Source organism: Antechinus flavipes, chromosome 1 (genome assembly GCF_016432865.1).
Source record: "Antechinus flavipes isolate AdamAnt ecotype Samford, QLD, Australia chromosome 1, AdamAnt_v2, whole genome shotgun sequence".
In the NCBI taxonomy this organism is placed as follows: domain Eukaryota; kingdom Metazoa; phylum Chordata; class Mammalia; order Dasyuromorphia; family Dasyuridae; genus Antechinus; species Antechinus flavipes.
Genome location: NC_067398.1, coordinates 724,770,076 through 724,794,241, shown reverse-complemented (window position 1 = coordinate 724,794,241; position 24,166 = coordinate 724,770,076). Strand labels below are relative to the sequence as shown.

General features: G+C 46.2%; 1 protein-coding gene across 1 annotated transcript; it reads right to left on the bottom strand.

Moving 5' to 3' along the window:
* Positions 1 to 7,702: 7,702 nt before the first annotated feature.
* Positions 7,703 to 17,957, bottom strand: LOC127545816 (zinc finger protein 883-like). The gene is made up of 4 exons (XM_051973322.1): positions 17,876 to 17,957; positions 16,557 to 16,683; positions 16,115 to 16,210; positions 7,703 to 10,842 (listed from the first exon to the last, which is right to left on the bottom strand). Exons 1-4 carry the CDS (start codon positions 17,909 to 17,911, stop codon positions 9,353 to 9,355), a joined length of 1,749 nt encoding a protein of 582 aa, XP_051829282.1. The 5' UTR covers positions 17,912 to 17,957; the 3' UTR covers positions 7,703 to 9,352.
* Positions 17,958 to 24,166: the final 6,209 nt, after the last annotated feature.

The window sequence follows — 24,166 nt, the reverse complement described above, 5'->3', positions numbered from 1 at the left end:
GGGGCAGAGGGCAGCTAGTGGGGTAGTGTGATGCAGTGGATAGAGCACCAGCCCTGAAGGCAGGAGGACCTGAGTTCAAATATGCCCTCAGACACTTAACACTTCCTAGCTGTGTGGTCCTGGGCAGGTTACTTAACCCCAATTGCCTCAAAAAAAAAAGAAAGAAAGAAAGAAAGAAAGAAAAAAGTAATGTTCATTTACCAATCCATTAGATGTGCTGATTGAATGTGCTGATTAGATGTGATTGAAGAGTGATGGAGGACACACAGACATATTCAAAAAATGTTATCATCCCATTGCCCAGTGCACAGATGCCCCCTTGTAGGCTCCCCCTTTCTTTTGTTTTTGGAGGAGTGTCTTAATGTCCCTGTTCGGGTGTCAAAATGTGGTGACTTTTTTCTTCTTTAAAATAGTATAAGAAGGTTCTCTCTTGGGGGTCCCACATAGGGTGGTCATACCCAAACTATGATGAACCACAGGTAACCCTAGAGAACTTCTAAAATTAGTTCTCTATACCATTAATTTTTTAATCTTTGATAAAGATGCACTGGCTCCAGCAGACAGGTTTTATAATCCATCAGAAGAGCAGTGTCCAGTGCGAGCAGCTCCACTATCTTTAGATAATCGCCAGGTGATGTGGAGAGATCCAGAAAGTGGTGAATGGAAGGGACCAGATAGGCTAACTGCTTGGGGGAGAGGTGCAGGTTTCTAGGGGGAGGTTTTCTTGGAGGCAGCCTTAGTATCAGTTCAGATCAATAATTACCCCAAATGCAGCCAGCTGGTAAAAATACAAATGTTTATTTTCTCCTTCCAAAGCAGCCTGGTTAGTTGAGGTCTCTCTCTCTGCGTGGTTCCAAGAGCTCTCTCTGAATGTCTCCAAATCAAAGGTTTTGTCCTTCAGCCTCTGCCTCTGCTTTCTTCAGCCTCCAGCCAGCACAGAGATGGAATGAATTTCTTGTCTCCTTCACTTGGGGCTTGGCTAGCTTTCTGGCGAGTCTTTCAGATCAGCTTGGTCTCAGTGGGGAGAGTGCAGGAGCCCAGCCACCACAGAGAGTCTTCTCAATCTCCCGTTCAATTCTCGACTCATAGCTTCTTCCTCTGAAAACTCTCCTTCCGCCACCAGCTAGCCAAGTGGAAATATTCTGGAATGGATTTCTCTTGCCTCGGAGAGAGGGCTTCTGGCGTAACTCTGCTGAAATCTGTCCGAGAGTCTCTGTCTGTCTCTTTTATACGAGAGAGAGGAATTGTGGGATAAGAGAGGGATTATGGGTTTTCTCCCAGAGTGCTCTCTGGACCTAAGAGCTTCAAGGAAGGTGTGAATTCACAAAGTTACAAAGTTTACTTTATGAATCTCCCATACTTGTCAACTCCGATGAGTAAAGGTGTGAACACAAGCATTGCATCAATTAGTTCTACTTAGTACCTTGTTTCAGGTTCTGACCCAAAACATCTTCTTGTAAGAGCAGATCAATAATCTATCAACTCTAATGAGTTAGCAGTTTGTAAAGATTCCAACAAGGGGGCAGCAAGCAAGGGTCTCCTTCTGGCTGTGGGGCTCCTGAGGTTTGCTTACAAGGCTGGGGTGGCCTGCAGCCACTAGGTGGCACTGTGGGATTAGCTCTGGATGGGCAATGGGGGCAGGAGGAGCCCAGCTGGCTGTGGCTGCTCTGACCCCCTGGGATCATTCATGGGTGACTTCTCAGCTGGGCTGAGGGCTGATGATGTTCCATTCCTTCCCCATGAAATACAGGCTTTCCCCAAGGGATCTGTGACCCCAGATTTAGGGCCCAGGGCTGCTTAAGAAGGCCCAGATTTGCATCCAGCCTCCGCCCCCTCCCAGCCCCATCCCAGGCTCACAGGGAGAGGATAAGAGGGGCCTGGCAGAGCCCGGACCCAGCTGGTTCTCTCTGGGGAGCAGAGCTCTCGGGGTCCCCTGCACCATGGCCTGGCCTCTCGTCTGCCTCCTCCTGCTCACCTGCTGCTCAGGTCAGGGCTGACCCTGCTTGTCCTGCTCCCTCCCCCCTGTCCCAGGGTCTCCTTTGAGGGTCTCCAAGCACCTCCCCCCCTCCCTCCTGTGCTGGGACATTAATGTCTGTCTGTGTTTGCAGGTTCCTTCTCCGAACTTGTGCTAACTCAGGCTCCCTCCATGTCTGTGTCCCTGAGAGCCACGGCCAGACTCACCTGCACCCTCAGCAGTCAGCACAGCAATTATAGAATTGGTTGGCACCAGCAGAGCCCGGGAAAGGCCCCTCGGTACCTCATGTATGTCACCAGCAGTGGAAGTGCAGGCAAGGGCGAAGGGGTCCCCAACCGCTTCTCGGGCTCCAGCTCTGGGGCCGATCGCTACTTGTCCATCAGCAACATCCAGCCTGAGGACGAGGCCGATTACTACTGCGGAGCACCTTATAGTAGTGGTGGTGGTAGCCATGGTTTTTACACAGTGATACAGTCAGTGAGGAAGTGGGACAAAAACCCCCCTGCCAGCCCAGACCCTGCCCCACAGCTGGCCTGGACTTTTGGCGCAGCCCCAACTGCTACAGGGCCCGAGTTTGTGCTTCCTGTTTCTCTGTGCCCCTGTCTCAGAGCTCCATGTCCATGACTTGCCCAAGAGAACACTGAGAGTAAGTCTCAGAGGGGGACTTCTGGCCAATATGGCGGAGAGGAGGCACACAGCTGTGTAAGTTCCGTGTTTTCTCTCAGAATCCATTTCATTACAAGTCTCTGAATGCTTGAATGGAAAAAAAAAAAAAACCTTACAAATAGTTACCAAGAGAAGACATCCTTGAAATTTGCCAGGAAAGGCCTGTTTTTGCTCGGGGGCAGGGACAGTTTTAGATCGAGCGCAGACTGAGGGCAGGCAGCAGCAGCGAGAGCACGGGAGGCAGCTCCAGGCCGAGCAGACCGGAGCGGGCTGGGATGTGATCTCAGCCATCTCTGTGGGGGGAGCTTTGCTACAGGATTGGATACTTTGGCCTGGCAGCACCTCAGCAGCCCAGCAGAGAAGCTAAAAACACCGGGGGTGAAGAATACAACCCCCAACAGCTGGAGTCTCTCGGGACCTGGCCACCCTTCCCCCACAGTGTCTCAGCACACTCTCAGAGCGCAGGGGCAGCACAATCCTGCTAGTGCCTCGCTGCTGCCCCCGCAGTCTGTAGAGGAAGCTGGGTAACACCACCCAGCCCCTCCCCCAAAGAAAGCAGCCTCCATTCAAGGGTTTTTTCTTCTGTTTCTTTGCTAGTTTGTCTTTGATTCTTCTCTGACAAAATGAGCAAAAAACTGAAAAGGACCTTAACCATTGACAGCTTCTATATGGATAGAGAGCACACTCTAAAGCCTGAGGAGACTAAAAACAGACTGTTCCCAGGTGAATCCCCAAAGGAGGAGATCATCTGTTCCTCAGTACAGATGACTCTCATAGAAGTAATTAAAAGGGCTCTCACAAGAGAGCTAGAAGAAAAATGAGAAAAGGAGAGGGAGGCTTGGCAAGAGAGTTTGGAGAAGTCATCCCACTCATTTAAAGAGAGAGTGGATAAAGAAATCAAATCCTTGAAAAATAGGATTAGTGAACTGGAAACAGAAAATAGCTCTCTAAAAAATAAAATTGGCATAATGGAAAACAATTCCATAGAACAAAAGAACTCAAGTGGACAATTAGAAAAAGATATTTAAAAATGAGTGAAGGAAATACTTCACTGAAAATCAGAATTGAACAAATGGAATTGAATGACTCGAGGAGACAAGAAGAATCAGTCAAGGAAAACCAAAAAAATCAAATAATTTAAAAGAATGTGAAATACCTTCTTGGGAAAACAACAAATCTGGAAAATAGATCCAGGAGAGACAATCTGAGAATTACTGAATTCCCAGAAAAGTATGATGAAAAAAAGAGCCTGGACACTATTTTCCAGGAAATAATCAAAGAGAACTGCCCAGAAGTCATAGAAACAGAGGGTAAAATAGACATTGAAAGAATTCATTGATCCCCTATTGAAAGGGATCCTAAAATCAAAACACCAAGAAATATAGTGGCCAAATGCCAGAACCCTCAGACGAAGGAAAAAATACTGCAAGCAGCTAGAAAAACCCAATTCAAATATAGAGGAGCCACAATAAGGATCACCCAGGATCTAGCAGCATCCGCACTAAAAGATTGAAGGCCCTGAAATATGGTATTCCAAAAGGCTAAAGAACTTGGTATGCAACCAAAAATAATTTACCCAGCCAGAATGAGCATCTTTTTCCAGGAAAGAAGATGGACATTCAACAAAATAAGCGAATTTCACCTATTTTTGATGAAAAAGCCAGAACTTAACAAAAAGTTTGATCTACAAATATAGAACTCAAGAGAAACCTAAAAAGGTAAAAATAAATCTTGGGAACTATATTTTTGCTATAAAGATGTATAAAGAATACATGTATACCTTGTCCTAGAAACTAGATGTGGAAAGGACATTGCACCAGAAAAAGGGTAAATTGGGGGTACTACATCTCATGAAGAGGCAAAGAAAACCTATTATATCTGAGAGAAAGAATGGAGGGGGATAAATGTAGTGGGTATCTTACTGCCTTCAGAATTGGCTTTAAGAGAAAAATTTTAGACATATTCAATTTATGGTGAAACTTCCCCCACCTCATTGAAAAGTGAGAAGGGAAAAGTGAAAAGGGAAGGAATAAGCTAAGTGGAAGGGAATATGGAAACTGTGAGGGAAAGGGGTAAGATAGGGAGAGGAACTCTAAGGCGGGGAGAGGGATACTAAAGAGGGAGGGCTGTGAGAAGCAAGTGGGCTCACAAGCTTAATACTGGGAAGGGAGGTAAGGGGGAAAGAAGGGAGAAAAGCATAAACAGGGGTTAACAAGATGGCAAGTAATATAGAATTGGTCATTTTAACCATAAATGTGAACGGGGTAAACTCCCCCATAAAGAGGAAGCAATTAGCAGAATGGATTAAAAGCCAGAATCCTACAGTATGTTGTTTACAGGAAACACACCTGAAGCAGGGAGATAAAGGCAGAGTAAAGGTAAAAGGTTGGAGCAAAATCTACTATGCTTCAGGTGAAGTCAAAAAAGCAGGGGTAGCCATCCTGATCTCAGATCAAGCAAAAGCAAAAATTGATCTAATTAAAAGAGATAAGGAAGGGCACTATATCTTGCTAAAGGGAGGCATGGATAATGAAGCAATATCTATATTAAACATATATGCACCAAGTGGTGTAGCATCTAAATTCTTAAAAGAGAAATTAAGAGAGCTGCAAGAAGAAATAGACAGCAAAACTATAATAGTGGGAGATCTCAACCTTGCACTCTCAGAATTAGATAAATCAAACCACAAAATAAATAAGAAAGAAGTCAAAGAGGTAAATAGAATAATAGAAAAATTAGATATGATAGATCTCTGGAGAAAACAAAATGGAGACGGAAAGGAGTACACTTTCTTTTCAGCAGTTCCTGGAACCTATACAAAAATTGACCATATATTAGGACATAAAAACCTCAAACTCAAATGCAGTAAGGCAGAAATAGTAAATGCATCCTTTTCAGACCACGATGCAATGAAAATTACATTCAACAAAAAGCCAGGGGAAAGTAGACCAATAAATAATTGGAAACTAAATAATCTCATACTAAAGAATGATTGGGTGAAACAGCAAATCATAGACATAATTAATAACTTCACCCAAGAAAATGACAATAATGAGACATCATACCAAAATGTATGGGATGCAGCCAAAGCGGTAATAAGGGGAGATTTCATATCTCTAGAGGCCTATTTGCATAAAATAGAGAAAGAGGAGGTCAGTGAATTGGGCTTGCAACTAAAAATGCTAGAAAAGGAACAAATTAAAAACCCCCAGTCAAACGCTAAACTTGAAATTCTAAAAATAAAAGGAGAGATCAATAAAATTGAAAGTAAAAAAAACTATTGAATTAATTAATAAAGCTAAGAGTTGGTTCTATGAAAAAACCAACAAAATAGACAAACCCTTAGTAAATCTGAGAGTAAGTCTCAGAAATGGAGCATTTGTTTTCCCGCACCAGCACTTTCCTCCTTCCCAAGCTACTTCCCAGGACACTGACTCCAGGGAGGGGGCTTCTCTGAGCCTTCAGGCTGTGGCTGGTTCCTCCATGGGGACAAGGGGGTGAGGGGGCCCTCTGCGCCACCTGCCCCTGGCCAGCTCTCACAAGGAGCAGCCCTGTTTGTCTAAGTCTGGGGGGAAGAATCGCAGGCCCCAGGCAGTCTAAGGCCAGGGAAGTCTGCATAATCAACTGCAAGTCTCAGGAGCTGAAGGCTGGGAGCGACCCCCTGCAGGGGTTCTACAATAAACTGATAATCCGGTCCCGCTGAAAATGATGGCCCCTGACAGAACCACAGTCTAAGGTGAGTTTTCAGACCTTTGCCAGAGCCCGTGGCCACAGACACCTTCAAGGTCAAAGACTTGAAAAGCAAATGAGAACAAAGAAGGGGTCCCTGGCCAAGAGGTACTCACCTCTGGTAACCAGAGCCCGCCGCTCCAATGGGCCGGAGATGAGCCGGTCCCAAATCCTGGACTTCAGGCCCGATTTCACGGCCCACCGTGGGGACTTTCTCTGCCCTGAGCCGGGTCAATACCAAAGGGCTAAGCCCCCATTATACCAGGGATTCTTGGACTTGGCCCCTTTTTGCCTGGGAAATGTTTCCGCTATCCCAGGCCGCATCACCCTTTAAGAAGCTTTGACCTAAACAATAAAGTCCCTTGAGGGTAAAGTCTCTGCAGACTGAGAAAACACTGGAGCTGGAGACAGAAAAAGCCAAGTTCAAGTCTGCCCTCAGACAACTATGAATTGTTTCATACTTGGCAAATCAGCCAGCTTTGCTTAGTCTCTTTCCTCAATTGGCGAAACAGCCCCTACTTCTCGATGCTGTTTGGAATAGAAAATGAGGCCGTATTTATAAAGAACCTTGCAGACCATCAAGCTCCCCAGAACCCCCCACAACCCACCAGCTGCACTCACAGCACACTGAACAATGGAGTCCCAGACAACTGAACAGAGCAGTGTCCACACCGAGTCTACTCAGAAATCTAAGTGGATAAAAGTCAGCTTCCACCCGAGAGCAAGAGCGGGCCACCGGCTGAGCTTCTGAAAAGTCCTTGTTCCAAAACTCGCACTATTCAGGATCCTGATCCATGGGGTCGTCAGGTGGCTATCCGGCCCCCTCCCCCCCCTCCAGCTGACTTTAACCATAACAAGGATGCTTTTTGGCCTGGCCATTATGCCTGCTTCCTATAACCAGGAAAACTGAGTTGATATCTCATTATAGGCTGGTACTTTACCTTATAGATGGATGAATCTACAGATACAGCTGGATTTGCGGTTTTTCTTATTATTATTATCAACTAATTAGTGAAAATCTTCTGTGAATGCTTATAACAAAAGTAGTTCAGAAGTATTCAAAGTGTTAATTTGTTTACATTTCATGGTTTTTCGTGGAACAGCTGTATTGGTATTTGCAAACAGATGATACAAAAACAATTTGCAATTAACATTTGCAAAAATGGAAAATGCCATTTTTCTTGCCCTTTTTTTTTTTTTTTTTTTTTTTTTGCTTTGGAAAATAGTTTCCATAAAAATGTTAACATGTAATAAGTTCATTATTGAATTTGAATGAATTTAAATGAACTACTTTTAAACAAATAATTTTAAATGAATTGATTAAAATGCTGTTTTAATTTATAACATGGTAATTATCTTTCTTAATTAAAGCTTTTTATTTTCAAAACATATACACAGATAATTTTTAACATTTTCCCTTGTTAAACCTTGTATTCCAAATTTTTCCCCCCTCCCTTCCATAGATGGCAAGTAATCTAATATATAACATGGTAAATATCAATAGATATGATTCAATAAACAAAAACTCTTTGGGGTCCTCAATAACTTATAAGAGAATAAAGAGATCCTAACAATAAAAAATTTAGAGAACCACTGAATTAAGATTAGAAAAGAATGTGGAGTAAGCTACATCAGAACGTGACTGTGGTATTAAAAACAGAAAGCATTAATAAAAATTGGACAATTGAAAACTAATCAATCGGAATATGACAAAGAAATTCATTGTGGGACAAGATCAATAAGTTACATACTACTAGAAGCAAATCATTTGGGGGGAGAAAGAATTCATTAATTTTACGAAACTATATTATTGTCCAAGTCATTCAAAAACACTTTAAGAAGAAATAACATTTAAGTTTGGTCTTATGTTTATTGATTCCATTTGGTAATAAATTATACATATGTATACACACACATAATTCAGCAATTTTATATATATTTAAATATGTTATAAATAATTACTATCAAAGAGGGTAATAATATTGAGTAAAATGGAGATTCACCCCTATTACTAAGACTGTAAACTTATTAATAAGGAATAAATTATTCAACAGACTTCCTAGATTGGTATAATGTCCAGAAGGATAAAAACCAAATATAAAACAATGATTCAAGTACACTGAGGTTGACTGAGCTATTCCACAAATCCAATCAGAATCCAAAAGGCCTTGATACATGTAGGAATCATATTTCTTCCTTTCCAAGCAGTCCTAGCAGGACTAAGGAGAAGGGAGGGACATTGTTCATTAGGAAGTGACTGATAATTTCTATGAGAACAAGATCAGTCAAGTGGTTTAGCAAATAAACTATAAAGCATTTAAATAGTAAGTGAAAGGAACCAGAGATCCTGCCTGAGTAGAGAAATTTTTTGAAGCAGTATTGTAGAAAAAAAAAGAGAAGAGTTTCAGATGCTAAGTGGAAAGAGCAAATAACAGGTGAAAAGATGACTAAGGTTGTTTTGGGGGAGACCATGTTTGTGAGCAGCTGCAAATGATCTAGAGAGGAAAAATCATAATCATAACAGCTGACATTTATACAGCTTATACATTTATGGCCTTTTAAAATTTGGAAAATGCTTTGACATATATTGTGTAGTTCATGTGACAATCACAGTCACAATGTGAAATAAGTATTAGAAGCATTTTTATCTCTACTTCTGAGATGAGGTAACTAAAAAAATAGTACCTTGGTAGATATTGGGAATAGAATTTTACCTTAAGATCTCCAAGATATCAAATTCAGCACTCTATAGATTAAACAAACATGATGGAACGAAAAGGGGATGGGGAAGGCTGGGAACAAGAGAACAAGATAAATTAGTGAGATCATAACTGAAAAAAATGGAACAAAGTTATCTGCTATAATTCTACACACACACAAAAAAAGAGGAAGCTGGCAACATGAGAAGACTGTGGAATAAGTGTTTGGGGAAGTAAGATAATTATTGAATCTAGTCTCCTTTAAGTTTGTAGTTTAAAATTTTCAGAAAAGTGTGTGACCAAACTCTTTTTTCCTTTCACTGTATTCACAAAGACTGTCTCCAGTGTGAATTCTCTGATGGTAAGTAAGATGTGACCTTTGGCGGAAGGACTTGCCACATTCATGACATTCGTATGGCTTCTCTCCAGTGTGAATTCGCTGATGTTTAGTGAGTTGGGTCTTTTGGCAAAAGGCCTTCCCACACGCACTACATTCATAAGGTTTGTTTCCAGTATGAATTCGCTGATGTCGGGTAAGCTGCGTTTTCCGGCTAAAGGCCTTCCCACATTCATTACATTCGTAAGGCTTCTCCCCCGTGTGAATTCTCTGATGTCCAATCAGTTGTATGCTCTGGGGGAAGGTCTTCCCACAGTCTTTACATTCATATGGTTTCTCTCCAGTGTGAATCCTGTGATGGTAAGTAAGGGAAGAGCTGTGTTTGAAGGCCTTCCCACACTCCTGACATTCATAGGGTTTTTCTCCTGTATGAACTCTATGATGGGAATTAAGGGAGGAGCTATGTCTAAATGTCTTCCCACAGTAATTACATTCGTAAGGTTTTTCTCCTGTGTGAATTCTCTGATGTCCAAGGAGCTGTATGCTCTGGGGAAAGGCCTTTCCACATTCGTGACACTCGTAAGGCTTTTCTCCAGTGTGAGTTCTCTGATGTAGGGTGAGGTAAGTGCCTCGGATGAAGGACTTCCCACACTCAGTACACTCAAAAGGTTTCTCTCCAGTGTGAGTTCTCTGATGTTCAGTAAGATATGCACTACGGCTGAAGGTCTTCCCACACTGATTGCATTCATAAGGTTTCTCCCCAGAATGACGCCTCTTGTGTCGAGCAAGATGTGTGCTCTTAGCAAAAGTCCTCCCACAGTCATGACATTCATAAGTTTTCTCTCTAGGATTAATCTTCTGATGGTTAATGACTTCACACTTATCAGACTTAGTCAGTTTCTTTTGAGCATGATTTTTTTGCTTTGAAATAATGGATGAGCTGTAGCATGTGGTATTTTTACATTCATTACATTCACAAGGTTTCTCCCCAGTATGAATGCTATGATATTCAGTAAAATCAGAATTACAACTGAAGGCCTTCTCACATTCATCATACCTAGAATACGTCTTCTTTGAGCAATTTTCATTGCATTTACTTAAGGATGAATTTAGTCTGAAGCTCTTTCTGTGTCTGTCACACGGATGGAGACTCTCTGCTATTGATTCTCCCTGTTGAGAAGAGACTGGCCCCAGATTGAAGTTTCTGCCCCATTCATTACATTCATGGCCCCTCAATGAATTTGAAGAGTTCCTTTGGGCGACATTTACTTGTTGAGCACATTTCCCCGCATGGCTCTGCTGACTTTCTAACCTGGCATCACATTCAAAGGACTCTCCCGACTTGGAGATCCCGGTGCAATCCCTTGGGAGTCTTTCCTGGGATGAGAGATCTGTGGAACGGCCCAGCTTTGGGATTTCAGTCCTAATCTTTCGGTCTGAAATAAAGAAAATATGTCAAGATCCCTGTACCCATTGCCACAGGAACAACATGAAGCATTTATTTAGCTTTGCTATGGATCAAGGATATGCTAAGTAGAGAGAGTTCTCTCCTGCACCCTCCAGAAAGCAGTCAAACTTCAAAAAGGCAGGATAAATAAGAATGCCCTTGATTAGAGCCATTTCTGAAGTGGAACTGCTCTTCACTTTCCCTGAAGCTCTGATTCAGAGTCCTCACTAATCAGAGCCGCCTTCTGGAGGTTCAGGAACACAAAAGAGAAGCATGGGTCTGTCAGCCTTTCCCACACTCTCCACAAGCCTAAAATTGTCCCCCCAAGCCCACTAGAAGGGACCAGGCTCCTGGGCCCAACTCAGCGTGTGACTGGAATGGGCACACATGCTGAAGCTTAGTTACTTCACAGGGCAGAGTTTAAGAGTGAATTATTTCTCAATGACATAATGAGAGGGAACAGAGAAAGAGGCAAGACTTTGAAGATGGAATGAAGCTGGAAAGAAGGCACAAAGAATAAGGAAAATCTATGTCGGAAGGAGGGAAAGGGAACAAAGGAATGGGGAAAGGGATAAGACTGGGGGCAACGTCACACAACGGACCTGGCTGCTTTAATACCCCAACATTCCCACCCAAAGCACTCCTCTTCACTGGCACAAAATCATGCCCATTTTCAATCCCTTGACCTTCATCATAGTCCCTGCCTTTCCTTCCATTCAGTTCCACAAGGCGAATCTCCTTCTACAGCACCATCTCCATTCCTTCCAGATTTCATTAAATGCTGCCTTCTCTTACTGGGAGCATGGGATGGAACATTGGGCTTGGAGTCAGGAAGGCCTGAGTATAAATCCACAGTGAGACCCTGCAAGTCACTTAACTCTACCTCAGTTTCCTCATCTGTAGAATGAGCTGGAGAAGGAAATGGAACACTACTCCAGTATCTTTGTCAAAAGTGAGACATTATTGAAACGACTGAATAAAATCTTTTACTTTTCTAAGGAATTGACCATAATTTTGGCCAAAAGCATGTAGGGATCATCATTGTTAACTGAGGCTTTCTATGACTCTGTATGTCTCATCTTTTTATCTGGATCGCAAAACCCTAGAGGCCTAAGTCCCTCTCAAGAGCCTTTGGGAATCCTCCATAATTAGGAGGCAAAGAAAACCAATATGTTGTAAAATTAGTGGTTGAGAGTCTTCTTGGAAGACAGGAATCACTTGGGAATTTCAATATCTTAGCTCTAAATACAGCAAGAGAAGGCTGAGAATAAAGAAAAGTACCAGAAAGATTCAGAAGAAAGATGTTTAAGTCTCTTAAAGAATGAGGACCATCTGGCATGCCTCCGAGAGTTCCCCACAGCCACCCAGGACACAAGATGACTGGGCGGGGGATGTGCCAAATTGGATTGATTTTTTGCCACTTTTTACACCTTCTATGTTCGATCATCATTCTGTTCTTTATTTTTTTAATCCCACTAACCCAAATAATTTTTTATTCATACCTTTTATCTTTGCCTTACTACAAATTTCCCAATGTATACTGACCCCACGAGAGAGAAGAGTGAGAACCTGTACTCAAACTTTAAGCAGTATTAGTTAGTTCCTTATGATAAGGGGTAATGATTACTAGCCATTATTTTGCTACACTCACCTAGTTACACACGGTTAGTCATCTCATAACAGGTATGTGAGAGCAAAGTATTGACCCGACCCTGTGGAAGTCACAGAGGCGTACGGGTTCTAACAGAAGGACCCAGTGAGAGTGCAGCGTTCACTCCCTGCGTACCAGCCGTGGAGCTCGCTTGTGCAGCCACGAGCTGCTGACCCGCACCTCTCCGCCGGTTTGGCGCCATCTCCATGTCCAAACCAAGCTTGGGGGCCAGGGTACGGGATGCCTGCCCAACAGGTTCTGGGACTACATCCGGAGCTTGTAGCCCAGCCCGAGGAGCCCGTCCAGTTGGGGACCATCTGGTCAGCAGAAATGCCTGGCCCTGCTCCATACGTCGACCACTGGGATGCTGTGCTCTGGGGGCCTCCTCAGGATGTCCGGGTGAGAAGTCTGGCTTAGAAAGGGAAGGCACAGGCTGGAGGGGCATCTCGGGGGCCCACTCCATTAGAGGGGGCCAGGTCCCTTGGTACAGGGCTCAGAGCTCTCCTCAGTTTCTCTTTTAGTCCTTCGGGGTGATTTTTGGAGCCAAGCCTTTAAAAAAAGCACAAAAATGGGGGGAAAGCAGTTCAACGAGACAAATCACCAGAACAACTGAACGCGCCCTAACCCGCTGTGGTGTCCCCAAAGTCTGCACACCGCAGGGGGCTGCGCTAACTCACTCCGGGAAGTCACTGGGCTTTCCCTTGGCACTGCTGCAGCCAAGGTGAATGTTGTTTCCTGCTCCTGCCTACGTCACTTTCCCTGAGTTCACAAGAAGTCTTCCCAAGATTTTCCAAATCGCTTACGGCTTCTACGAGCAAAGAAACACTCTGTTATCTTCACGGACCTGAATGTCTTCAGTCATTCTTCAAACGACGGGCAACTCTTTTCCTCATCAAGCTTTTGCTACCAGGAAGTATAAATGCTTTGGTCTATGGGACAGAATTTTTCTACTTTGCCTCCGTTAGCGTATATGCTCAGGAATGGGATCTAAGAATCAAAGGAACTGGATGCTCGGACACTGTTGTAGGGGACTCTCCACACAGGCTGGGTCAGTTCCCAGCTGCACCAACACCTCTCCGCGTCTCCTGCCTCTCCAACCGGGATTATCACTTCTGTTCTGGATCATTCCACGAGATCTCCTCGGAATCCTAGAATTTCAGTGTTAGACGAGACCTCACCACCCAAGCCGTTCTACTCAAAACCACAAAGGAGACCCCTTAGAACACACCCAGTTACAGTCAGCCAGCTCCTTGGGGAGCTCCAAAGAGACCGACCATCTCCCCGGGAGGCCCCGCCACCATGACATTCGGGTTCCTCCTGAAGCACGCCAATTCCATCCGTGGAGTTTTCCTGGAGAAGAAACTGGAGCTCGGGGCATTTCTTCTCCCGGTGACGTTTCAGTCAGAACTCCTCCCGAGCCCGTTTGGGGGGTTCTTGGCAAGGACTCCAGCACGGTTCCTCCTCCGGCTCCTTTACATACAAGATGCTAAGGCGGATGGGGCTGAGACGGGTCCAGGGCCGGTTGGTGTCTGAGGCTCCATCTGGACTCTGCAAGGCGAGTTTTCCAGACACTAGCCCCAGAGTTCTGACCGCCCAGCAGCCCTTCTTCTTCAGTGGATTAAGGCACACGAAAATTAAGGGGACCCCTCCCCCCAGAGTGACACAGCCTGTAAGCGGTTATGGCTGGGTCCGAAATACTCTCTACCTACTCCGGAAGGTCATCCCACCCACCGAAAACAGCAGAGGCCAAGGGCTCCCAGCGGCTGGCGGAGCAGCTCCCTTCTCCGGCGTGTCCTTCCAGCTCAAACTGAAGCACAAATTCTTTCTCATTTCTTTCCTCAGACCCTTACGGCCATGAACACTGGCTCCTGGGCCATATTCTGCCTTTGTGGAGGAGACTAGTTCCCAGTCACTCCCTTCTGTCTAACCCAATCCAACCCAGAGTCTGTGCTGGGGCTTCTGCCTCGTCCCTCCTCAGGGCACCCTCCCATTCCCAGGGACATCGCCTTCCTTTCCTTCAGCCTCTTATAGAGATGCTCCAGAATTCACTGGAACGCTGCTCCCTTCACCACCTCAGCCCTGAAGTTCCCTCCCTGATGATGACAAGCTCACTTTGTGGGCAGAAAACCCAGGGTTTGAAGAAAGAAGGATCCAAATCTAACCTAGAGGCTTACTAGCTGTGTCACCGACTCAGGCCAGCTCCTCATCAGTGAACTGGAGCTGATGAGAGGACTTGCCTCCCACGCTGTCGTGAAGGCAAAGCGAGATAATGGCTTGGCTTGCCCAAGCACGGCTTCAAAGCCATCGAGCTACTTCTCTCTGCCTCAGTTCAACCCTAAATAGTTTTCATCCTCGCTCCCTCTGCCCAGACCCCCTCCCCTTTTCCTCCGGCTTCAGAATCCCATTTCTCATGCTCTCAAATGGACCAAAGACCATGGAGCCTCAGGCCCATGGACCCAAGAAGGAACTCAGTTACCAGCCCTTGGCCAGAGCCTCCTCGGTCTCTGGACCTCCACCAAAGACCATGGAGCCTCGGGCCCATGGACCCAAGAAGGAACTCAGTCACCGGCCCTCGACCAGAGCCTCCTCGGTCTCTGGACCTCCACCAAAGACCACAGAACCTCGGGCCTATGGACCCAAGAAGGAGCTCGGTCACCAGCCAGAGCCTCCTCAGTCTTCACTCCACTTTGACTCCCTCAACTCCCAAGTCTTCCCAGTGGCCAACTCTGTTTTTGACTAGTTATGCCCCAGCTAAGACAGTCAGCCTGGCACACAAAAGGTGCTTAATAAAGGCTTCCTAAATAGAATACCATGGGAAAGAGGACATTTTGCTATTGGTTCAAGTTCCAATCTCACCAATGACCACACTGGATGTGTGACCTTGGTCACTTAACGTTCTGGGCCTCAGATTGCTCGTCTACAAAATGGAAATAACAAGAGGACCGATCTCAGAGCTGTTTTGACCATCAAGCGACATCATGCCTGTGATGAACCTTATAAGGATCGAAGTGCTCACAAATGCTGGTTATTACTAGTGCTGCAAACCAAAGAGAGCTGGCAAAACCAAAACTTATTTATCGGCATAAAAAAGGGACACAGGAAAACATGGTCTCGACCAGAAATCAACATTCAAGATCTTTAAAGACTTGACAGGGATGTGTAAAATGAACAAGCGTTTCTCCAAAAAAGAGATGCCATCCCAGAAACACCGCCTTGAACCCTTTACATTTGCAAAGGCAAAGGCCACAAAGGAAAGGCAGGGGAAGCTGTCAGCAACAGGACAATCCAGGCTGAGACTACTAAGTTCTGCCCCTGGATCAGGCTTCTAGGCCGGTAGCCAGGGCACCATGGACAGCTACCGAAGGCCTCCTCAGCAAAACCACTCCCAAAGGTCAGGGACAACGCTTGGGTCCAACCACTGGCCTCTGGGTTGTATTATTTCAATCGGGGCTGACTCTTCACATCCCAATTTGGGGCTTTCTTGGCAAAGACACTGGAGTCAGTCTGGATTTCCTTCTCCAGATTATTTTATTTGTGGAAACTGGGGCAAACAGGGGTCAGTGTGTTGGCCAGGTCACACAAGCCTCGCCTGCCGGTGTCCCTCACTCACCTGCACACCTGCATCTTGGGCCTCCTCCCTCGGGCGTCCAAGGTGCCTCCCCCTGCTCCAACTGGGAGATCACGGCTGGTTTGGACACGGCAAGTCCTGCTCATTGGAAACAGGAAAGTGCAGGAGTCAGAGCCGCACAGAATGCCAGCTGACCCCACTTTACTCTGGAAACTTTAATCCTCCACCCAGAGGGCTCTACTTCCCCCTCTCTGGGGGCTGATCTTCCCTGCGTTCCTAACAGAGAGGTGGGGAAGAACTCACAGAGTAGGTTTGACGTCCCCACCCAGAGCATGGAGGCTTCTCTTGCCCTCTCTTCTCTGTCCTGGGTATAACGTACTATGGTACACAATCACTGTCCAACCCCGATAGCACTCCCCAGCAGAGCCGAAGGGAGGAAGCAAAGACCCTCGAGGGGCCAGAGTCTGGGCCCCAGGATCCTTACCCAGGCAGACCAGGTTCCTGTAGTTCTCCAGCATCACCTCCCGGTAAAGCTCCTTCTGAGAAGGGCCCAGGTGCCCCCATTCCTCCCAGGAGAAGTCCACGGCCACATCGTGGAACGTTACCAATTCCTGAAACAGCACATACACATGGACTTCCCCAGACTGTCCCTCCCATTCCCTGGGAGGAGAGGTGTGCAGTGGGCACAAATTGTCAGCAGCAGACTACACTTCCTGGATATCCCCGTTCATATTCACTTTTGAATCACAGAACCAAACAACAATCCTCAATGTGTCCCAAAGGGTCTGTGAACTCAGTAGCCAAGTCGAGCATTCCTCCTGGCCAGGCAGATCACCAGCCACCAGCCTGTGTCCTCCCACAAGCCAGCCCAAATCCGTGCAGGAAACCCAACTTGGTGGGAGTTTTTAAACTTCTCCTGACCTTGGATCCATAGCAACAGGATCTGAGGATGGTCCTAGGGGACTTGAGGCCCCCACCTAATCCCAGATCCAGTTCTTTGACCACATTACATTCTAATTTATTCTCACTTCCCATCCCTTCCTCTCTCCTCCCCTCCTCCACCCCCCACTCCCTGACCCATCTTGCCTAACCCTGGGCTCTGGTTTCTCTCCAAGGCTTTTCTTGACATCACATCCTCTGCTCCATAATCTGAGCTTTTTCATTAAGGGCTAATCCTGATGCCAGCTGCCTAACCCACCAGCACCTCTAGTCCAATCCCTCAGTGCCCCAAGCACAAAAGAGTTATTAGAGGGAAAATCTGAGAATGTCCCAAAATTACCTATTTTTCATGATCAACTGGAAAAATCAATTGAAAGTCCTTTACAAATCATCATAAACATCAGCAGAAAGCACGGAAAGTCTAAACCCATTAACTCCCAGGAAACTGCTACATTGGCTCATATTGGGCAGGTCATCTCAGACTGAAAGGAACCATTTAGAAACCTCTATTGGCTGCTCTGCCCAGAACTGCACAAGTCTCTAGGAAGTGTGGGGTGGAAGCTGCAGGGGAATGGGGAGCTGCTGGTGCCATACCTCTGGAGAGGCTCACTTCCCCTGGAGAGCCAATTTCCCTCTGAGTCTCTTCACCAGGCCAGTTTTTCCTGTTTCCTGGCTATGGGACTAGGAAAAGTCCCTGGCCCATTTATGGCCTTAGGTTTCTCTCCTGTAAAATGGGGTAGCTGGACTTTATGATCCTTACCCTTCTTTCTCTCTCCAAATCTAGGATAGCTCCAATTTCTAAAGCTCCATGTCCACACTCTAAGGCTCAGGCCAGTGTGGCGACTGCCCATGGGGAAAACTCACCTCCAGAGCTCCAGCTGTCAAGATCATAGGAACCATTTTTCTTTTTCTTCCTCTTAAGTTCTTCCTGCTTTTAGGAAGGGGCAGAGCTGTAGAGATAAAGAGAAATATAAGACTCAATAAATCTATCAGCACTTATTAGACTCCCATTCTGTGCAGAGTATTGGGAATGCACAAACCCAACTGGAATGGGCTCTCAAGGAACTTACAAATTCATACACACATAGAAATTAAATATAGACAAAATAACTAAATGCAAAGTAGTTTCAGGGAGGAAATCACAACAGCAGATGAGATTAGGAAAGGCCTCAAGAAACTTTGCAGGGCATTGGGGACTCTAAGAAATGGAGATGAAGATATATTTAGGAGAAGTTATGGCATGTGTGAGCACAGTGTGTGGGAAAAGGAAATATGTCTCACACGCCCAGCAATGTAATAAGGAACCGGGTGAGGAGAAATGACAGAGAAGTATCTGGAACTTCTGGAACTGGGACGTGACCTAGTCAGACCTGGTCCCTAGGTATCTGATGTTGGCAACTGGGTAGGGTCCGGTTGGGAGAGAAGGTAGTGGATATGACTGTATCAGGTCAGTGTGATGTGATGGGGTCTCAATTGGAGGCCAGAAATAAGAGAGCTGCTGGAGACAGAGGTACTAGCCAAGAGAAGCTGATTATGTGGGGAGTGAGCAGAGGAAGATGGCTTGAGCTGAAATGGAAGCATTTGAGGATAAAACAAGAGGAAATTGTAGATTTTCAGGACTTTCTTTCAACCAAATCTGAACTCAATAGAAAACTGTAATTATTAGAGTCCATATCAAAGGTCAATTTCAAGGAACTTTACATGGACAAATTGTTTTTTACATGGAAATATATACCATATATTTAAGAGTGACATCATCAGCTGGGTAAGTCAAAAGAAAGATTGGGGCAGAATTAAGTATGATCTGATTCTAAAAAAGCAAAGCCACCTAAGAAAAGGTATAAATAATAATTAAGTTAAACACATGAGATTCAGAGGAAGAATGAACAGAGGCATTAGAGGGAAAAGGAGGGCTCATAGTTCTGAAAACCCACTTACATTGAGAATGGGTTAAAAACACAACACTACCATATGCCATGAAGAGCACAGCACTTCCAAATCTATAAACAACTGGGGGGAGGGATGATTAGATGGGGAAGCAAAGGAAGGGAGTGGAAGACAAGGGAGGGAACATGGATGAAGGGAAGTTAAGTAATAGCAAGGCAAGTTAAGGAGCAAACTAAAGCAGAAGGGAGGAAGCAAAGACCCTCGAGGGGCCAGAGTCTGGGCCCCAGCATCCTTACCCAGGATATAGGAAATATCCTGAAATAGGAAAGAAGAGATATATCCAAACACAATAACAAGAATCTGTTTTGGGCCAGAACTCTGAACTTGAAACAAAGGATTCTTACAAGTAACTAAGTCAGTAGAACTGATGGAGACAATAGTTACCTCATTTAGCATGGCTCAGTATGACTGATTTAATCCTACAAGGAGATGTTGGGCCAGAACTTGAAACAAGGTACTAAGTGGAATTGAGGAGACTATGGTTAAATCTAGTTTAGCATTGATTTAATTCCACAACAAATAATGGTTTCCTAGTGATAGAATGATTGGTGTATACTCAGTGTGGAGCATATAAGCTAGAAGCTCTCAGGGCCAAGAAGCACAAGTGCACTAGAAGCTCTCAGAGGCTGAGACAGATTCATTTCATTGTCCACCTTTGTAGTGGCTGGAGGCCGAAGCACAAACCTTTGCAGTCGGGGAGATTCAGAAGCCAGAACTCAAGCTCTTGGAACCAAAGAGAGAGAGAGGCCTCTAAGAAAGCTAACTGGGCCCCAGGAATATAGACAAGACTTGGAAAGAGATAATAAAGGATTTGGACTTTGGCTGCACTTGTGTTGATTACTGAATTGAAAGGAAGGCTGCTCCCAGAGACCCCAAGAAAACCTCAACAGAGAACATTACAAGGATTAGGACTAGAATTTATTAGGGAAGAAAAAAGTATGGCTAGTAATCATCAGTCTTAGACAAGGTCAAATTTAATGGGTCAATCAAGAGAGAAATCTACATTACATTTCAGCCATACTAATACAGTTTTAGGTGCATGTTTACATATGGGTAAATGCTTGTGTATATGGGTATGGATCTGTGAGTGGATGTGAATATATATGTACATATATGTGTGGGGGTATGTATATACCTATATATGTGCATATAAATACATCTGTCCTTAATTATAGTCTGCTTGCAAGAGAGAGGGATCAAAAGGGGAAAAAATAAAATTTAATAAGTGCACAGCAGAGAATAGAATGACAAATTACAAGGAGGCAAAGAAAAGATGGACACTCATGAATTTTACTATTTCATATCCTTTCTTGAACTGATAATTTATTGTTATATATTTTGAATCTTGATGTTCTGCTGGGCCCACAATAATATTCTATATTTTGTTCTAGTTTGGTTTCCTTTTCTGTTTTTCTTTTTTTTATCTTTTTTTTTTTTAAAGATAAAAAAGAAACTGGAAAATAAAGTTAGAAACTTGGCATAAACTTGAATTTCACACCCCTATACCAAAATAAGGTCAAAATGGGCATATGATTTAGGTGTAAAGAGTGATACTATAAAGCAAATTAAAAGAACAAGGGATAATTTACCTATCGGATTCTTTGGAGAAGGGAGAAATTTATGGCCAAAGAAGAACTAGAGAACATTATGAAATGCAAAATGGATAATTTTGATTAAATTTAAAAGTTTTTGCAAAAACAACAACAACAACAACAACAACAAAAACAGCCAAGATTAGAAGGGAAGCAGAAAACTGAGAAAAATTTCTTATAGCCAGTATTTCTGATAAAAACTTCATTTCTAAAATATATAGAGAACTGAATCAAATGTATAAGAATTGATTATTGGTCAAATTGATAAATAGTCAAAGGTTACAAACAATTTTCAGATGATGAAATTAAAGCCATCTATAGTCATATGAAAAATGCCCTAAATCACTATTGATTAGAGAAATACAAATTAAAATAACTCTGAGGTACCATCTCACACCTCGCAAATTGGCTAAGATGACAGGAAAGATGTTGGAAGGGATGTGGGAAAACTGGGACACTGTTGGTAGAGCTGTGAAATGATACAACCATTCTGAAGAGCAATTTGAAACTATGCCCAAAGGGCTACAAAACTGCATACCTTTGATCCCACAATGCTATTACTAGATCTGTATCTCAAGGAAATCATAAAGGAGAATATCTTTTATCCAAAAATATGCAAAAATGTTTGTAGCAGCTTTTTGTGGTAGCAAAGAATTGGAAAATGAGTAGATGCCCATTAGTTGAGGAGTGGCTGAATAAATTATGGCATTTGAAAATGAAATATTATTGTTCTATAAAAAATAATGAACAAGCTGATTTTAGAAAGGGATGGAAAGATTTACATGAATTGAAGTTGAGGAAAACAAGCTGAACTTGGACAATATTGCACACAGCTGAACACCTGGAGAGAAGAAGGGCCTGCACAAAGGCTCCTGCGGTCCCCTCCACACTACAGGTTAACTAGATAGCGCGGGCTATCGGTCCCCTCGGCTTTGGGGGAAATGGGGGGGAGGGGAAGGAACAACAATGCAGTAAAACGGCTCCAGGATGCGTTGGCCACTGGCCAGGCCGTAGGGGGCGCCCAGGGGAGGGCCGGGACCTGTCCATGGTCCTGCCCGGTCCACATGGCCCTTAATTAACCCGGATGCTCTTCTCCGGGGCGCACTTACTGGCTGTGCTGGGGTGCGGTTTTCAGGCCGGGGCCCATCAAGGTCCCTTAGGAAGCCCGGTCAGTGCCTAAGGCTCCCGCAGGCCCCAGAGCCAGAGGGGAGTCTGGTGGGACCGGGGGTGGGGGTGGGAGGCGCAGACAGGCCACGGCCCGTAAAACTCCAAGTGTAGTCTCACTCTCCGTGAGGCAGGGACCAGCTCTTTGTCAACCATGGGAGGTTGGGGTTAGAGTCGGGACCGACCCAGGGCCGCCCGGGATCCTCGCTCTCATTCCCTGCTGGGACCCTCTTCCTCCAATGGTTCTGAGCGGTGGTACCGCAATACCATCCGCAGGGTCTGGGGGTGGGGGCAGCCATTCCCACAGGGGCTCCATAAGGGCCGGCAGAGGGTCACAGCGAGTCACAGGGCGCAGCCGCAGCACGCCGCAACCAGAGACCTCTCCTCTCGCATCACATTCAGGTCCTGGGTTGAACCGGGGAGTCCCCCACCTCAAACTGTGCACCCAGGGGCTCCAGCTTTCTCAGATCTGGGGGAGCCCTCCCCGTCCGCTCTAGGTGTAGCCGAGCTCTGGGATTGCGGCGGGAGGGAAAAGGAGGGGGACAGACGCTACCAAAAGCGCCGGAACATCAAGCGTCTGCCTCATGGAGACCGAGTCAGGAGAGAGGAAATGGACTTGGGTTCGAGCAGAAAGCCAAGGCTAGGGTGACCCCGGGAGGAAAGGCCCATAGCCGCAGCAAGGAGGGGAAGGGGCGCCCAGCTCAGCAAGAGCGCGACAAGGGGAGGCAGTGACCAGGAAAAGCAAGGACCCCGCCCCCCACCACAAGCCAGCCGGTGCAACACCAGGGGCCCCTAGTCTCCAGAGCTGCTGGGAGAGCTTAGAACACACCTCAACGCTCATCTCCAGGGGCTCCGGGCTAAATTTAACGTCACTTCCGGTCAGGAAGGCCTTACCCCCAAAGAGGCAACAGAGGGAGGGGCTCGGGTCGGGAGCAATAGAAGTAGCAAGGCCCTCCCAACCCCACGTCGCTGATTGGCTTCCAGAACACGCCCCGCCCCGAACTGGACCAATGGCGGACGGGCGACGGTGGGGACTGCTTGTCCCCCGCCTCCCTTCCCTTACCCAAAGACTCCGAATCTAAGCCTTGGATATGCTCGGGCCCTTCCGGGCGCAGACGACGTCTCCCACTCACCCAGGCAAGGGCGCAGAGCTCCGGTAGCAGCGACGGCTGAGGGTGCGGTGGCGCCCAGACACCGAACCTGACAAGTCAGAAAGCAGAACGCTAGGAAGTGACGTCAGGCGATTCTATGGAAAAGAAGGGAGGACAGCCTAAGCTGGCGTTTGCGCATGCGCATAGATCCGCGGGGTACACGTGACTGCCCCCTGCTGCTGGGCGGCCCAACAAGCCCAGGCTCCCAGCGCCCCTGCCTCCAGGGCCCTTCCAGACCCGACCTGAAGGGGGCGGATCCGAGGCTGCATGAGCTGAGGAAGGAGTCCCAGGGCCCAGCACGTGGGGGAAGCTTCGTTGCGAAGGTCTCTGGGAAGAGACGGTTCTTCATTGGAGGAGGCCGGGGCCAGGGGCCCAGTACGTGTTTCATTTGGCCTCGAAGCGGGAGAGTGTCGAGTCTCTTTGAAGATGCTGCCAAGCCCAGAGAGGGGAAGGGCGCCGGAACCCCCTTTTCCCCGCACCCCAAGCGCAGCCTCCCGAGAGCCCCCCTCTCTGGGACGGGACAGGTGACGTCACTTGCCCGGAGTCACCCGCCCATGTGCCCCTGCGGACCTGTGGTGACTAGCACTGAGGCTGCTGGGGTGTCTCGGAACAGGGAGAAGGCCCGGCCCGGGGCGCGGGTCTGCCTCAGTTTCCTCATCTGTAAAATAAGCTAGTGGAGGTCACGAAAGAACGCCGCCTACCCCCTCCCCAGCCCAGAGGCACAGACTGTGGGGGTCCCCCACAATCCTTCCCGCTGCCCTTCTTTCCAAGGAGCCCCCAGATTTCTAATCTCTGAACGGGAACAGCCTGGGACAAACAGCCCTGGGAAAGACCCGAGGGTACCCAGTGTCCTGAGCAGTGAGCCCAGGGATCTTGCCCGGCCCTGCCTGCCCCAGTCCTAGCGAGTCCCGGCAACCGCCATCTTGGGGACAGTTTCTTCCTACCCCCCCCAGGTTTGGAGGGTCTGCTCCGCAGCGGGGCACCTGCCAGACCGAGAGATCTCCGCAATAAGGAAGCTGGAGATAGGCGCCCGGGAGGTGAGCTACAGGCTCAGTTGCAGGAAATTAAAAGGGGTTTGATAAATGGGGAGAACTTTGTAGCAAGTTTCTCATAAAGGCCTCGTTTTCTTTTTGGCAAAATATAGATTTATTTAGGCAAGAGGTTATAGACAAAATGAAGGGAAACAATAGAAGCCAGGGATGATAAATATGAAATAGAGCATAGAAAGTCAAGTTCCTCGGTGGAACTTACAATTTCCCAGTAGAAAGAGAGCACCCCATGGGGGTTCTGTAAAAAAGGAC